The sequence below is a fragment of the Paramisgurnus dabryanus genome, chromosome 6, assembly GCF_030506205.2.
Source record: "Paramisgurnus dabryanus chromosome 6, PD_genome_1.1, whole genome shotgun sequence".
Taxonomy (NCBI): domain Eukaryota; kingdom Metazoa; phylum Chordata; class Actinopteri; order Cypriniformes; family Cobitidae; genus Paramisgurnus; species Paramisgurnus dabryanus.
This window is the reverse complement of record NC_133342.1, coordinates 26,089,601-26,105,797: the sequence shown is the minus strand read 5'-3', so window position 1 is coordinate 26,105,797 and position 16,197 is coordinate 26,089,601. Positions and strand designations below refer to the sequence as shown.

General features: G+C 36.0%; 5 protein-coding genes across 5 annotated transcripts; 4 read left to right on the top strand and 1 right to left on the bottom strand.

Annotated features, from left to right (window-relative positions):
* Positions 1-153: 153 nt before the first annotated feature.
* tmem59 (transmembrane protein 59) lies at positions 154-3,862 on the top strand. Its single transcript, XM_065276374.2, has 8 exons — positions 154-386; positions 576-681; positions 771-865; positions 1,007-1,159; positions 1,310-1,379; positions 1,570-1,699; positions 1,792-1,909; positions 3,250-3,862. The coding sequence occupies exons 1-8, from the start codon at positions 231-233 to the stop codon at positions 3,400-3,402; spliced, it is 981 nt and encodes a 326-aa protein (XP_065132446.1). The 5' UTR covers positions 154-230; the 3' UTR covers positions 3,403-3,862.
* A 288-nt stretch (positions 3,863-4,150) lies between these two features.
* LOC135765651 (low-density lipoprotein receptor class A domain-containing protein 1-like) lies at positions 4,151-7,729 on the top strand. Its single transcript, XM_065275852.2, has 4 exons — positions 4,151-4,953; positions 5,041-5,178; positions 5,311-5,491; positions 5,572-7,729. The coding sequence occupies exons 1-4, from the start codon at positions 4,800-4,802 to the stop codon at positions 5,750-5,752; spliced, it is 654 nt and encodes a 217-aa protein (XP_065131924.1). The 5' UTR covers positions 4,151-4,799; the 3' UTR covers positions 5,753-7,729.
* Positions 7,730-7,938: 209 nt separating this feature from the next.
* On the bottom strand, positions 7,939-10,119 carry lrrc42 (leucine rich repeat containing 42). The gene is made up of 7 exons (XM_065276370.2): positions 9,537-10,119; positions 9,285-9,416; positions 9,069-9,187; positions 8,872-8,957; positions 8,658-8,771; positions 8,489-8,567; positions 7,939-8,372 (listed from the first exon to the last, which is right to left on the bottom strand). The coding sequence occupies exons 1-7, from the start codon at positions 9,962-9,964 to the stop codon at positions 8,095-8,097; spliced, it is 1,236 nt and encodes a 411-aa protein (XP_065132442.1). The 5' UTR covers positions 9,965-10,119; the 3' UTR covers positions 7,939-8,094.
* Positions 10,120-10,295: 176 nt separating this feature from the next.
* Positions 10,296-14,075, top strand: yipf1 (Yip1 domain family, member 1). Its single transcript, XM_065276369.1, has 10 exons — positions 10,296-10,356; positions 10,521-10,572; positions 10,653-10,702; positions 10,804-10,949; positions 11,036-11,116; positions 11,311-11,398; positions 11,495-11,611; positions 11,877-12,043; positions 12,187-12,369; positions 12,820-14,075. The coding sequence occupies exons 3-10, from the start codon at positions 10,669-10,671 to the stop codon at positions 12,913-12,915; spliced, it is 912 nt and encodes a 303-aa protein (XP_065132441.1). The 5' UTR covers positions 10,296-10,356; positions 10,521-10,572; positions 10,653-10,668; the 3' UTR covers positions 12,916-14,075.
* A 691-nt stretch (positions 14,076-14,766) lies between these two features.
* On the top strand, positions 14,767-15,766 carry LOC135764468 (uncharacterized). The gene has a single exon (XM_065275397.1). It carries the CDS (start codon positions 14,767-14,769, stop codon positions 15,511-15,513), a length of 747 nt encoding a protein of 248 aa, XP_065131469.1. The 3' UTR covers positions 15,514-15,766.
* Positions 15,767-16,197: the final 431 nt, after the last annotated feature.

The window sequence follows — 16,197 nt, the reverse complement described above, 5'->3', positions numbered from 1 at the left end:
ACTGTGTAAAATTATTTTTACATGGTTAAATATAAAGTTGTGTTTTGTAATGGTTTCTATTTTTAAAACTGAAATTGTTGCCAGTTGGTTTCTATTTGTAAAGCTTTAGTTATGCGCATGCGCTTAGAGAGCCATGAGAGTTCACGTCGCTCTCGCGATATCTTCCCAGGTTGACAAACAAGGAAGAGCCGTTGTGTCGGGTTGTTGTGTTTGTTTGGTACGTCGCAAAAATGAGTGCGGTAAAGTCTTGTTGGATTCTTCTCAGTTTTTTCTACTTAATTGCAAGCACCTCCGGATCATCCGATGTCTTTGATGGTGTTTTGGGAGACTCGGCGTGTTGTCATAAAACATGTCAGATGACGTACAGTTTGCACACTTATCCACAGGTAAGCGCGAGCTGCACTAAAAACCAAAACATTCAACTAGAATTGGTTTCTTTGTTATTAAGGAAACGAGTTGACTCCAAGTCATTACTAAAATTGTGTTTGTACGAGATTGCACATTGTATCTCAAAGAATAAATGGTGGGAAAGCGCACTAAAATACGTGTTTATTTAGGCATGTTTGTTTTGTTAGGAAGAGGCTCTGTACGCCTGTCAGAGAGGATGTCGTCTCTTCTCCATTTGTCAGTTTGTTGGTGACAGCAAGGATCTCAACGAAACAAAGTCTGAATGCGAGTCAGGTAATATAGGTGGAGTGAACTAGAACTCGTTTATCCTCTTACATATTCTAATACCATCGTGACCCTTCTGTTTGTTTGACTTCCTGCAGCCTGCCGCGAGGCCTACACCCAGTCAGATGAGCAGTATGCGTGTAATCTTGGATGTCAGAGTCAGCTGCCATTTGCAGAGCAAAGAATGGAGCAGGTATAAAAAAATATGAATGCATTTGACTTATGCACATAAATTATTGTCTGTGTTTTTACTTTTAATCTGCTACCTTATATTGTATGTACTAAATCTGTTGTTTGTGTTCATTTCCAAATCTCTCTTTGGTCTGGTTGGAAGTTGTTGACGATGGTGCCCAAAATCCATCTGTTGTACCCGCTGACTTTGGTAAGGGGTATTTGGGACGACATGATGAGCCAGGCTCACAGTTTTATCACCTCGTCCTGGACATTTTACCTCCAGGCAGATGATGGCAAAGTGATCATTTTCCAGGTAATGTGGTTAGATACAACCTTTTATTGATTGAAATGCCTTGGCTTAGTCATATCTATTGCTTACATGATAGAGAGGAATTAAACTGCATACAAAAACTCAAACTTATTTGTAAGTGGCACTAATCATGTTTTATCTCTTTCTTATCAGTCAGAGCCGCAAGTTCAGTTTTTCTCTCAGTTGGACTTACAGACAGAAGATACAGAGCAACGGAGCGCTTGTAAGCACCTAAAATAACCCCGACTTCTGCTTTTCATTTGTTTTTCTTTGTCTTGCAGCCAAAACTTCTGATTTTAACACATTTTATGAAAACTATATCTTATATCTATTAGTGGCACTAAAACAAAACTTAACAGCATCAGAGTTTCAATCTTCAAATGCTGATATAAGACCTTTTATGTTTTCAAAAGTAAATCCAGGAATGAACAACCCTGTTTACAAAGACTATCCAAGGACCTTAATTCAGGAGAGAGACCGAGACATGTTCATGGATCGTAGCAACACTGAGTTTGATTACAACTTTTTCAGCTGTTTCTCAAGGTTGGTCACATTTTGATCTGTTAAGAAAATCATATTGGTCTGATATCTTTAATTATTATCTGAACGGTCATTAACTTGCTTGCTTACTTTAGGAACCCATGGCTGCCTGGCTGGATCCTGACCACCACTTTGGTTCTGTCTGTCATGGTTCTGATCTGGATCTGTTGTGCCACAGTGTCCACTGCTGTTGAGCAGCATGTTTCTGCTGAGGTAAAACACTTGACCCTTATCAGTTTTATTATATGTTAGGATTACACATACACAAAATATATAGTTCCCAAGATTGTTTATGGATAAGGTGGACACATAAGATGTCACCATGGTAGAGTTGTTCTGGATGCCAACAAGGCAAAGATTAAAAATATTTGAATGCTAAAAACAAATATATTCTGTGTCAACTTTAAACAGTTTATTATTTAACTTGAGCATTATTTAAAAATAAATGCCTTTTTGTTATTATCCAATAAATATTCAAGTGTGATATTGTATTTTTGGTGCCACTTTATATATGGTTTTTTATCTTAAAGGTAAATTAGCGGTTAGGATTAGTCCATTTTCTTAAAAAAAAATCCAGATATTTACTCGCCACCAAAATGTTGATGTCTTTCTTTGTTCAGTCGAGAAGAAATTATGTTTTTTTTTTAAGAAAACATTCCAGGATTTTTCTCATTTTAATGGACTTAAAGGACCCCAATACTTAGCAGTTTTAATGCAGTTTCAACGCAGCTTCAAAGAACTCTGAACGATCCCAAACGAGGCTTGAGGGTCTTATCTCGCGAAACTATTGTCATTTTTGGCAAGAAAAATAAAAAAGCACTTTTAAACCACAACTTCTCTTCTTCCTCCGGTCCTGTGACGCACCAGCGCGACCTCACGTAATTGCGTAATGACGTAGAAAGGTCATGAAACCGTTTTTACTCTGTTGATAGTTTTAAAAAGGTTTTTAATCAAGCGAGCCCAAGCATGGTTTTAAGATTTTTAGAGGAAATAAATTTGAAACATCTTTTTTAATCATCCTTTGATTTAATTATACTTTATTCTCGCCATGAATATAGCCTTTGAAGCTGGTATGGCGTTAAGAAAGAAAGAAAGAAAGGTCATGTGTTACATATGTGAAATGCACAATTGCGGACCATTTTAAACGACAAACTGACACAAAGAGATTAATTAGTATCATTCGACATACAACACTTGACAATCTTTTCGCTAAATAAGACCCTCATGCCTCGTTTGAGATCGTTTAGAGTCCTTTGAAACTGCAATTTTAAACTGCATTAAAACTGTTAAGTATTGGGGGTCCATTATAATGAGAAACATCTTGGAATGTTTTCCTCAAAAAACATAATTTATTCTCGACTGAACAAAGAAAGCCATCAACATTTTGGATGACATGGTGGTGAGTAAATTATCTGGATTTTTTTTTTTTTAAGAAAATTGACTTATCCTTTAAGGGTAGCCGTTGAAGGAATCTGATGTATTCCTATTGCAGTTTGCCACTGAGTCATGGACCAGTTAGTTTAACACAAAGTCTCTGATCCTGCTTTCAACAGAAACTAAGCATATATGGTGATATGGAGTACATGAAGGACCAGAAACCGATCCCTTATCTACAGTCCTCTCTGGTTATCATCAGATCTTCTGGACAGGAACAGGAGGCAGGACCCCTGCCATCAAAGGTCAACCTGGGTCAATCTAACATTTAAAGGCCACCCTTCAATAAACATCTCAAGGATTTGCGGGTGCCCCCAATTGTTAAGTCTTATGAATCGATATTTGGTCTTTTCGGTCACAATTGTGATTATTGCTTTAAGCTCATTTACTACGAATTATGTTTCTCCTTTGATAAATTTGAGAGGCGTGGACTACTAAATATTTTGTCTGTTTTGGCACTTTAGAGGCATTACCTATCAGAATGGAAGCTATGTAGGATATCAGTTTTCCCTGAATGTTTACTACCAATTTGTAGAGATTTTTGAAGTGTTTTTGGTGTAATGAGTAACAGTTACCTACTATTTTTAATTATTTTTTAGATATCTCAGCTATGGTGCGTAACTGTAAAAAAACCATAGTAATCAATTTCAGGCAATGTAAATGAAAATATTTTGCAATTTTTAATTTGTCAACTTAATATTGTTAATAAACGAACCTACCAAAATGTGAAAAGTGCCTTTTTTTGAAAACATGCATTGATATGGATCATGATGTAAAGGTTCAGTGTGGGCTTTTTAGCCGCATCTAAAGGTAAGATAAAGATTGTGAAAACCAACAGAAGCTGCCACAGGACAAACATAGGGACATAGGGTCTGAGACAACATAGGGACAAAATGCACTTTATAATGTTAAGGGCTACTGTAGAAACATGGCAGCGACTTCCATGTAAGGGTGTATGTAGATTAAAACAGCTCATAAGTTAATAAACACAATACAGTTTATTATGTAAGGTCTTTATACACCACTAATGATATAGTTATGTTTATTATATTGCATTTCTGTCAAGAGATCCTTTAAAAAGTTAAAACTCTCCAATGTTATTGCTGTAGCATGCTGTTTAGTGATTTGTTTAGAATAGATCAAACTCATGAAAGTATTTGTATGGGCATGTCAGGGCTGTAATACACTGCTGAGGTTGTTACTTAGCTACTATCTTGCAATGCACTTCAACCATTAACAAAGGCTTCTGAAGACAACAGGCAAAGAGGTGCATACTGTGAAATTAATAGAGCAAAAAAGTAGCCTCAATTACACATGAAACCCAACCGAACACATCCTCAGGTGAGGACATTAAAATTCAGCCAACCAAACAGGAAAATTGGTATCTGTGTATACTTTGGGATTTTTTATGTTGTTTATTTTTTCAGTTGAAATTGTTTTTACTTCTGCAATTTGAGACAGTCTGAGAATGCAACAAATGAGGAAACAGAATCACAAGAGGAAGGTAAGATGTACTCCTGTAGGACAAAACAGATTAAATATAATCATAAACAATAAAATGTGTTAAAAATACAGAAATATGTGAACAGCTCCTGTTTAATTTTTGTTATACTGCTCTTGCAATATTTGTATGCATTAGGGATTACAGTGTTATCAATCTGTGAGTGAAATGTTTGAGTTTTTTTCATCAGATTGTTGTGATGAGTGTTGCCGATCCTGCACTAGAAGAGCCGTATGTGTCTCTGGGATCATTCTATCTGGTCTGATCTTCAGTGCAGTGACAATGCTGCTAGTTTTGGCTTTTTCCCCTAAACAACCTCCAAGTATGACATTTCATGTTATGAATCTTTGATATGAAAGCTAAATCTTTGCATGTAGAATCCACAGTTTAATTTCAATGTTTTTTCCAGTAACTCGTGATTGTAGGACGCCAAAAAATGGCTCAGGATTTTTGTGTGATGACCAAGTAACCCGCATCCCACCCTCTGACCTCTGTAATGGAGCTCCAAACTGCCCCAGCGGGGCAGATGAGGACCAACATATGTGTAGTAAGGTTTACTCTTATATGTAATGCCTGTCTGATCAAAACAAGAGTTTTATTCTATTGAGAGGTCTGTTATGTGCACTTAAATTCAGTCTTCTTGTTTGCACGCATTAAAAGCTGCCTATGTTCATTCTAGGCGATCTGCCGAACAACCTTCCAGATAACCTTGTTTTCCATTGTGGCAATCCACACTTCTGGATCTTCACTGACCAAAAATGTAACTTTATTAACAATTGTGGAGACTGCTCAGATGAAATTGGAATGTGTACGTTTTTTTACGCACCTTACTCTCATAATTCACAATTTTTTGTCCATTAGTAATCAGTAACTTCAGTAAGCTATAAAAGCAATTAACTCAGAGGTGCATTTAATCAAAACCATTGCTCAACAAATCACTTTGTCTTGTTACTATACTGTGCTTCTGGGTAGATTCAAGCTGTCCATCGTGTGGAGCAGAGTGGTGGGCCTGTACACCTGTGGACTATCAATACTGTGACTGCATACCCCGCAGTCTGTGTCAGGACAGTAGACAGCACTGTTTTGACTGGTCTGATGAATACATGTGCATCAAAGGCTAATATGCAGAGGTTTCCTCAAATTAATAATTGGGCAACATGCGTACCTATACAGGGATTTTAACCATCCTGTATATAATGAAGTCAGAATATATACAGTGGCATGAAAAAGTATGTGAACCTTTTGGAATTTCAAGGTTTTCTGAATAAATCTGTCATAAAATGTGATCTGATCTTTATCTAAGTCAAGGGTATTGACAAACATAATGTGTCTGAAAATAATAACACAAAAAAGTGTTCTTTCATGTCTTTATTGAGAACAACCAAAAAAGCACCTCACAGTGCTAATGACCTCAATAAAAGCTAATAAGAGTCAGGTTTTAGGCCACCTGGAGTCTGGTTAAGATAATACGTTTGGAGGTGTGGACTACAGCTACGTTGACTGATAAATACCCCTCAAACGTTTGGAGTTTACTCTAAACATGTAGAACACAATTATGTGAGCCATGCGTCGCCAAAAAGAGCTTAAAAAGTTACAAATTAATTCGAAAGACTTCACCAATCTACAGTTTGGCAAACAATCTACAAATAGAGATGCTTTGGGACTGTTGCTACTCTACCAAGAATTTGGGCCCCAGGTTAAAATGACACCAAGCGCACAATGAAGACTCCTCAATGAAGTAAAGGAACAACCCTGAATGACAGCCAAAAATTTGAATGCATCATCTCTGTTCATGAGTCTACAATACATATAACACTGAACAAGCAGGGTATCTACGGCAGGACACCACAAAGGAAGCAACTGCTTACTAAAAAGAAAATTGCTGCACACCTGAAGTTTGCAAAAGAGCACATTAGCACTCCACAGCAGTATTGGCAAAATGTTTTGTGGACTGATAAAACAAAAATTTATCTATTTGGAAAAAACACAGCGCTACATCTGGCGTAGAAAGGGCACGGCGTATCATCATGAAAACATCACCCCAACTGTAAAGTATGGTGGAGAAAACATCATGATTTGGGCCTGCTTTGCTGCATCAGGGCCTGGCCAGCTTGCAATCACTGAAGGGAAGATGAATTCCCTTTAGTAGAAGGTGGGTGATGCAACTGGACAACGACCCAAAACACAGCAGCAAGTCCACAACAGAATGGCTTCAGAAAACAAAGTCCACCATTTGTAGTGGCCAAGTCAGAGCCCAGACATTTACATTTATTCATTTAGCTGAAGCTTTTATCCAAAGTGACTAACAATTGCTATTATATGTCTGAGGTCGCACGCCTCTGGAGCAACTAGGGGTTAAGTGTCTTGCTCAGGGACACAATGGTGTGTCACAGTGGATTCGAACCAGGGTCTCTCACAACAAAGGCGAGTGTCGTATCCACTGCACCATCATCACCCAGACCCCAACTCAATGCTATGGATTGACTTATACATAAGTCAATCCATAGCATTGGGTAATATACATGAGATGTCCAAAGAATATGACAGAGCTAAAGTATCTCTGCCAGGAAGAATGGACTAATATTTCTTTTTCAACAATGTGCAGGTCTGATCCACATCTACAGAAAGCACCTGGTTGAGGTTATTGCTGCCAAGGGGGTCAACCAGTTATTCATTTTAAAGGGTTCACTTATTTTTTCCACTGTCATTTAGAAGGTACGTGACAATATCCGCTGTCGCAGCTGCCAATTTGAATCTGCTCGACGCAACTGCAGATTTCCTCAGGCGACGTAGGGAAAACATTTTTTAAATTGTAATATACTTTTAGTTTAATTGCTAAACTACAAGTAAACGAAATTTCAATGAATTTGAACAACCAGGCGTGTTTTACCACCTGCAAAAATGGAAAACAAGGAACAAAATAAAGTGATGACTTTCGAGTTTCAAATGGCCAGTATTTTGTTATTCTTGAACCCATAAACATGGTATTGGTGTCCATTTTTAAAAAAAATCCAGCTCTTTCGATCTGAACAACTAGTTTTAGCATTTAACAATGTTGAAAATTTTACTCACCTACATATTAAATGTTGAATGAGTGTGTTTAATAAAGACATGAAAGATCAGATTTTTTGTGTATAATTTTTTTCAGACACATTATGTTTGTCAATACCCTTGACTTACATACCCTTACAAATTATTCAGAAAACCATTAAATTCCAAAAGGTTCACATACTTTTCTTGCCAATGTGTTTGTTTTTTATATAATCATTTGACTCTATTCATTGTGATTTCTTTTAACAAATTTATTTATAATGAATATGTATAAATATGCCCATGTTCCTGCCAGTGAGGCGATAAAAACAAATGTTAAAATTAGGTTTTACATTGAAATGAATACAAACAAGGTATTTCAATGTCACTTTCCTCACAGAGGAATGCATAGATGAAAGATGTTTGTTGTCACTCAGTAACTATTTAACAAATCTAAGTCCTCTGCAGACAAAGTAGACAGAGACTGGCGCTTTGCAAGAGGAGTTGAACTTTGTTGTTCGTCCATCGACAGGCTCCTCTTCTTACCCTTCTCTATAGTAGCAGCTGTTGTGGAATGCATGTTGTGTTCTGCTGCAGAATTTAAGCCACGGGGATAAAGCTTATAAAAGTGGACAACTTTATATTCATTTGTGGTGTCACTTGACCCAGACAAAGAGTTTAATGTCTCGCGAACAAACTTTTCCCTTCCATCTAAAGAACGAAAGAGTAATCATCAGAATGAAGCTGAATTTATAATCAGTTATTATTGGCAATATTATAATTATTTTGAATTTGTTAAAATGTAGAGCATAAAAAAATTAACTCACAGAAACGCAGAGCATTTGTTTTTGGCTTGTGTTCTTTCTTCGGTACTTCTGAAGCTGTGACTTCCCATTGGTTTATTACCTAATTAAGATTTAATTTTAGCAACAATACACAGATTTACTTTCTATAATCTTCAATGGATACCATAAAACGTGTGTGTGTGTGTGTTACCTGTTCAGCCCAGCCCTCTGTTTTGCAATCAGAGTGAGTAAACTCCTTCAGAGGCGTCTCTGAGAGGACCATTCCCATCTTTCTTCTCAAGAATCCTTTCAAAGACATATTCACCTAAGGGAAATGGTTAATATTATGTAAGACCTCTGTTTAAAACATAAGCAACCAATAGAATGGTAAAGAAGCCATTTTATGTTGTCTTTATTTGCATTACCGTTATATTTGTCCTTGATATGTCTAGTTTTTCAAGTGATTCAAAGCATGAGAGATATCCAAGACCTTTCTCTGTGATGGAATTCTCTGTTTTAACATAAACAGTAGTGCAAACTAAATTAGCACTGGAAAATTGCATGAATATTTCTGATTTCTAATTTAGAGATTTCTGACTATACTTTTTTGCCACAAGTTTACCCGAGAGGTCTAGAAGCTGCAGGTTCTCTAGGCCTTTTTTCATGATCCTGACTGGTGCTGTCAGTCTCTGCAGGCCTGCATCTGAAAGGCGGTTTGCACCCATAAAAAGCTTCACTAGACTGGAGAAAAATTGAGAAAATGGCTTTAATAATATCCGCAATGCCTTTTTTTAATCGCAATTTCAAGTACATACTAAAAGATTTATGTTGTCCTTACCTAGCCAGGGCCTCAGAGGTTATGTATTTAAAAATGTCATGATTGTCACCTAATCTGCATCCATAGAGGTCTAGGCTTTCTAGACTCTGAAACTTACTTATCTCTTCCAATCTTTCACATATCAAAAGATGCCTAAAAAAACAATAACAGATTTGTGTAAATGGTTTCTGATTGTACTATGTTGGCTATTATTAGACAGATCACAGCCATGATGTTTACTGTTGCCGCCTGTGTTCATCTGACACATCTCACCTATTTCTCAAACACAATGATTTCAGCACCAGTTCTTCATAGGCCTCACAGAAAACTTGCAGTGCTCTGGGTGCAGTATGAGAGTCGGTGAATTTGTGTCTTTCTTCAGCGGCGGAAAACAACTTATCAGCCATTTGCTCAGGAAAACCAACCAGTGAATCAACATGTTCAACGTGATCAGCAATGAACTGCAACGATATGTCAAACAAAGATTTAACCGTGTACCGTAGACTTCCCTCTTTATTGTAGGTAAAGATGAAGTGATCGTTTCTCTTTGTACGAGCAGCTGATGGTAAAATGTCAATGCACAGTTTAAATGAGACGTCTCTGTTGAAGAGTCTGTGCTGTTGCGGAGCGTCTGCGTTCACATAACGCAGCTCTCCTTTCTCTCGGACATAAACGGCTCCACAATCATGATTTAAATACATCTTAATCGACTCCAAGCACGGCAACACAATGATAGTTTGTCCCAAATGTTGATTTGACTATTTTAATAAACTAAGGTTTAAGAAAAAAGCAAAATACAGAGACATTTACAAGCATCGCGGTCTTGGAGAAACATTCTTTCACAGTGACATATCAAAATAAAAGTCTTTACTCAAATATTCACACTTAAACGTGTTTAAATTGTAAAAATGTGTACAGATAGTCAAGATAGGGTGGTTAATATTTTGTGTTTTTTAATAATCTATTTAAATGCACAAAAAGAAATAATTTCTGAACAAATGCAGACTTTTATAAGCTTTTATTTTGGCGTCTTCGCTTATTTCCGCGTTTTTAAAATCGCACTTTCAAAACAAAGTTTGAAATCATTTCACTGGTAAGTTTGTTTACACGAGCGACGAAATAACTATTGATCGTTTTAATTCCTTTTGGTGTAGTTACATGCATGTGAAGTCATATGCGACATTTACAATCTTTTAAAATAAACGAACTGCAGTTTTTATTTTTGATGAGTGATAAGATCCGTACTGCTGTCAACAGGTTGTACAACTTTGCTGGCGCAGTACATGATCAGGACACTTTAAACACAGTGGTAAATCCTTTTGCTCGTCAATACAAATCACTTTAATATGTGTTTGTGTTTATATGTTCATTAATGATGCCTTTATACAGAACCGATATATTTGTGATGGCGAGTGATGATTTTCATTTCCAGTTTCAAGGCGAGTCAGGACATCCATGATCTCAATTGCAAATAATTGGATTATAAATTAGATATTCTGTAATCGAATTATTGAAAAAAAAATTTGTATTTTACCTAAAGAATTTGAAGATGATGAACAGTTCATCAAAGATGCCACAACAGTGACGATTGATGAACCCATTAAATCCCGAAAACAACGAAGGTCTGCCGAAACAGGCTTTCAAGAGGACATAAATGATCCATTGAACAACGATGATAAAACTGAGGTAAGGAACAAAATGTATACCTAACAGTAACACTTTAATTTCCCAAGTAAACAATTAACTCCAGGCATTTCTTTCTTTGCAAACAGCTTTTGTCTGGTCAAAGAAAAAGTGCACCTTTCTGGACATTTGAGTACTACCAAATGTTATTTGATGTGGACAGTCATCAGGTAAGCCAGTTGACTCTTATGGGGATGCTGTCACCAATCACACCACAAATGTAAACATTTCAAGAAGTTTATGCTAAAACATTCATTGTATATGACAGGAACATTTACATTTTTAATGGTTTTAAAGAATGATAAGAATATGCACAGACTTAGGGGAAGCTTCTTAGGAAAAACATCTGTTCATTTATTCATAGGTAAAGAGCAGAATGGTAGGTTCAATTCTACCTTGGCCTGGGAAAAACTATGTTGAGATGTATTTAAGAAGTAACCCGGACCTGTATGGTGAGCTATAATATATATGGTGACAGTAAATGAGAGAAAATGTAAATTAAAGATGTATTTTAAAGGTAAATGTGTTATGTATCTCTTTTGTTGTAGGACCTTTCTGGATTTGTGCAACTCTTGTTTTTGCCATTGCAATTAGTGGAAACATATCCAGTTTTCTTGTGCACCATGGTCAGCCACAGTACAAATACGTGCCTGACTTCAGGAAAGGTTAGAAATATGTTGTTTTAAACAGGCTTGTGTTATTTAAACAAACATTTTTAAATATTAATGCACAAATTTTGTAAAGCTCATATAAAATATTTTGCATTACATGTAAACTAATTGAAGTAGTAACGGATGACATTTAGTGACATTTACCCTTTAATATTTTATAAGTTAAGTTATGTATAGTATGCTGTACATAAAAGATACAAATCGGCTTTTATTATAATTCTAAAAATTAAAATGTTGTCTTTATTATTATTTTTTTAAGTAACTTTGGCAGCTACAGCAATCTACAGCTATGCATGGTTAGTGCCATTAGCTCTGTGGGGTTTTCTCGCTTGGCGAAATACAAAGACCACAACCCTAGTGTCCTACTCATTCCTGCAGATAGTCTGTGTCTATGGTTACTCTCTCTCCATCTATATTCCTGCTGTGGTGAGTACATTTATCTCATATGTGCATTATTCTGTGCATAAATAGCACATCTTTGTATGATGAATACATGTGCATATTACATGCTATTGATTGCTAACATTGGACCTGCTATTACACTGTTGTTGTGCATTCATAAAAAACAGATACTGTGGATAATACCAAATGAAGGGTTGAGGTGGTGCTCCATTGTGGTAGCCTTGTGTCTCTCAGGATCTGTGCTGTTGTTGACATTCTGGCCGGCCACCAGGGATGATAAACCAAGAATTACTATGGCAGTTATGGGCACAATTTTGATTCTTCACGTCCTACTTGCAGTTGGTTGCAAGGTATGCTTTTAAGAATCAATATCTGTTATATATCATAGTGGTTCTTAATAGATATAATTGCAAATGGTACTAATTGTACTGTTTATGCACAACAAAAGCAAATTGTCATTTGTGCACGTATTTATTCTTTTAGCTGTCAGATATTGATTTAAATGATGCAGATTTAGCTGTGTGTATTTTGGATCAGATGTTTGTGCACTGCTTCTTGCGGTGTTAATTTATCAGACTTGTGGGTGTCGAATGTGGTTTGGAGGGTTATATTCTCAGAAATACTGGCAATAGTAGTTGACTGTCTTGGAAATGTGCCAGTTTGTGAGAGGAATTATATCCTGATGGCTATCATGTGCCATCAGTAACATGCATTGAATTGGGGAATGCAGTGTTAGCAAAGTTTAAAGAACAAAAGTGCGGTTAAAGTCTGACAGACTTTCTCTCTCTTTTTTTCCACAGGCATGTTTTTTTAGTACATACGAGGTTAATTCATCAGCGGATCCTAGTGACCCTATAAGAGTGACCAACACTTTGTCACCAACAAAAGCAAACTAAACTAGAGCCCAATGTAAACACAGGATTTTGGTGGTATAGTTGTGTAGTATGAGTAGTTTATTAATAAGGGAATTTGCCACAAAAATGACCATGCAGGCACTTTATAACTATCGTTTGATTGTAGCTACTGATGTTAAAATACTTTGTAACCTTTCTCTGTTTCCATGTTAACATGAGACAAGACTTCCTGTACATAATCTCTGCTCTTGCAACTGTTAAATCTTCTCATCTTGCCTTATTAGACAGAATCAGGTATCTTGATAATTGATATTGTGGGTTCTCTGGATTTCACTAAATCCTCTGCAGGTTAAGCTGTACAGATTAAGCTTTAATTTTATAAGCATAGTGCCGTCAACAAATCATGTGCAACTTTTCTGATGTTTGCTGTTCTGCGTTTAAAACAAATGTTACTGTACTGTTACCAAGTAGAAGATAGAGGTGTTTTAAATATTTATGTGATAACTGAGCTTGAGAGTTTTCTAGAGGTCATGCTCCTGTTTCTACCACTTTAAAATTTCTACATGTACTTAAAATGTTTTAACACTACAAAGATCTACAGATCCATTATGATGAAGCAGTAGAGTTTGGTTCCAAAACAAGATAACTCAGTTTTTTAAATTTTGTCAAAATGTTTATTTTTATGTTATCTTTTTTTTATTGTGCTACTTAGCTGTATTTGTTACGTATTCAGAAATCTTGTTATTTGATTGTGCATTTCAATTAATATCAACCTGCAGTTGGTTTGTTTTGATTTAAGCCTTCATAACTAAAAAAATACAGCTAAGTATCACAATAAAACACAATGAAAACATGATAACACAATAATAACCATGTTTTGACAATTTTAAAAACTGAGTTATCTCGTTTTGTGACTAAACTCTTCAAATATTTTAAGTATAAATGGGTTTATTTAGGAATACGCACATTGATTGATTACCTACTTCAGTTTTAATGAAGCTGACAGCCAAAGTTGATTCATTGAAAATTGTTTAAATATTTTACAAACTTGCATTATGCTGAGGTGGGTGTTGCTGGTGGTTTATTTACACTGTGTATTTTATGTACACTGTAGTTAAGCTGTATAAATGAGAATGTGCAGATATGAACAGTTACTGTATCTGTTTTACAAAGTTATTTGTAATAAATATTTACCATTTGTTCTTTTGTTTAATTTTTTTAACACAAATACAGACTTATGTGAGCATATGGTAAGCAGGCAAGGTTTTTATTGCCAGATCGCATTATTGTCTGAGTGATTAATGGTGACATTGATAGTCACCTGGTTTTGGTGGAGATCATAGAACTTCATTCAAAGGAACATCAGGGTACAGGAGCAAAGGTTTATTGTCACAGATAAGATCTGTCTTGTCTTTGATGTCAGGATTTGATACAGTGCAAACGTTTCATATATCTCCGACTACCATCTGGTTACCAGTTTTAACCTTTATTATTCACGTACATTAGATTGAATTGATTATTTTCAACCTGGCACCAGCTTTATAAAATGTCTGAGCTGCATTTTCCAAATTAACACATTTTGTGTCACTTGAAACTGTGCCAGTGTGCGTTGTGTCCTAATTAATGGTCATTCTAGCCTTAGCTTAGAGTTACACTGATGTTGACTCCCAAACCTATAACCTCTGTGAAGACAAGTCACCATGCTACAGTTCACCTTCACACAGTGGATTAAAAATAAGAATGGAGACTTCATTTTTGGATCACTAAATGCACTTAAGGCTATCTGTTGACATTGCTTTAATGACCTGGAAACCTTACCACATACATTTTAACCCGGCGACCTGTAATAAGGATGATGCATTTGCAATATTGCATTTAGGAGTGCAATAAAAGATGGCTGGGAAAGGGGAAAAGGTGTCTAAATATGAGACGCTCAAGCTTTTAGAAAAGTGCCGAAAGGAAAGAGACGATGCTTTGCAACGCGAGAACGCGATGAGAGAAAAGATGAGACAATATGAGTCAAGAATGAGATCGACCGAAGCTCTCAAACCAAAACTAAAGCAACTCATTTTGGACAACAAGGAGCTGCGGAAACAAGTGAAGACACTGCGGACTGAAATCGGTTTAGAGGCGAGTCCAAAATTTGTTGGTAAAACTACAAAGGATATCATTAACGACCTGCGCGAGAAGGAGAGCGAATGCACTTCGCTTGTTGAAAAGGCGGGAAAATTAAGTTTGACCATCGATGAACTGACTTCTGAACTGGCCAACACAGTAACTTCAAAAACTCTGCTAGAAGATCAAGTCCAGTCTCTGCAGCAAAACCTAAAGGATATGACAAATAATCAGCGTCGTCTTCTGAAATTATGGGAGGATAAGAAGGCTCATCGTGAACAGTTGTCATTGCCTGCGATCCCGCAGAGACCCGGGCAAAAGCTCGTGGTGCATAAAGGCGTCCAGACTGAAATGTCGATCAGTTCAAACCAGATTTTACCAACAAATGCATTTGAGACAAAGACGCGCCGAGATAGCGATAAAGGCAGAAACCATTTGGAGAGACGCAGCATTACTTTAACAAATGGCACTCACAGAGAGAAACACACTTTAATTCAGAATGAAGCGAAAGGAGTACACAACTGAGAATAAAAGTCTACAACTGCATTCTTTTAATATTACAAAATGTATTTTTTGATTTATGTAAATATAAACTTTTACGTTTTAAATTTACAGTCCATACCAAAGATTGATTTTTGTGTAACTTTGTTTTATTTATGTAGCCTACTTTTATAAGTGATTGTTTGATGTAACTGTGTATAATGAATTATTAGTGTTTAACATTAAATATATTTTATTATTTTAATTAAGCTAATATCATTTTTATAATATCAATGTCAATTAGGGACTATACTGACACGATTGTGTATAGTTATAATATTGCCAAAGTATTATACATAATACACAAAACAATATCACAATAAAAACAATAAGCTGGTACTGAAATTTGTTATTTAAAGGGATAGTTTTAAAGTACTTTATTATTATTAATTATTTACTATCTTAAATCAATAAGATATTTTTCATTTTTTTATTTTCTTCTCCTTTATCTAGCACCTTTAAAGGGATAGTTTGCCCAAAAATAAAAACACTGTAATCATTTACTCACTCTCATGTTGTTACAAACCCACATACATTTCTTTGTTCTGATGAACACAGAGGAAGATATTTTGAGATATGTTTATAACCAAACCCTCCAAAAAGATCTTCCTTTGTGTTCATCAAAACAGAAATGCAGGTTTTTAACAACATGAGGGTGAGTAAATGATT

Coding starts and splice junctions, on each gene's coding strand:
- lrrc42 (XM_065276370.2), bottom strand. CDS start 9,964: ATGTATTTAAATCATGATTGTGGAGCCGTTTATGTCCGAGAGAAAGGA. Junction 9,188..9,284: donor ACCTCTGAGGCCCTGGCTAG/GTAAGGACAACA, acceptor ATTTTTCTCCAG/TCTAGTGAAGCTTTTTATGG. Junction 8,772..8,871: donor TATCAAGGACAAATATAACG/GTAATGCAAATA, acceptor CATTTCCCTTAG/GTGAATATGTCTTTGAAAGG.
- LOC135765651 (XM_065275852.2), top strand. CDS start 4,800: ATGTTTGAGTTTTTTTCATCAGATTGTTGTGATGAGTGTTGCCGATCC. Junction 5,179..5,310: donor TGAGGACCAACATATGTGTA/GTAAGGTTTACT, acceptor TGTTCATTCTAG/GCGATCTGCCGAACAACCTT. Junction 5,492..5,571: donor TCACAATTTTTTGTCCATTA/GTAATCAGTAAC, acceptor CAACAAATCACT/TTGTCTTGTTACTATACTGT.
- tmem59 (XM_065276374.2), top strand. CDS start 231: ATGAGTGCGGTAAAGTCTTGTTGGATTCTTCTCAGTTTTTTCTACTTA. Junction 1,380..1,569: donor TACAGAGCAACGGAGCGCTT/GTAAGCACCTAA, acceptor TGTTTTCAAAAG/TAAATCCAGGAATGAACAAC. Junction 1,910..3,249: donor AGCAGCATGTTTCTGCTGAG/GTAAAACACTTG, acceptor TGCTTTCAACAG/AAACTAAGCATATATGGTGA.
- yipf1 (XM_065276369.1), top strand. CDS start 10,669: ATGGCGAGTGATGATTTTCATTTCCAGTTTCAAG. Junction 11,399..11,494: donor AAGTAACCCGGACCTGTATG/GTGAGCTATAAT, acceptor CTTTTGTTGTAG/GACCTTTCTGGATTTGTGCA. Junction 12,370..12,819: donor TACTTGCAGTTGGTTGCAAG/GTATGCTTTTAA, acceptor TTTTTTCCACAG/GCATGTTTTTTTAGTACATA.
- LOC135764468 (XM_065275397.1), top strand. CDS start 14,767: ATGGCTGGGAAAGGGGAAAAGGTGTCTAAATATGAGACGCTCAAGCTT.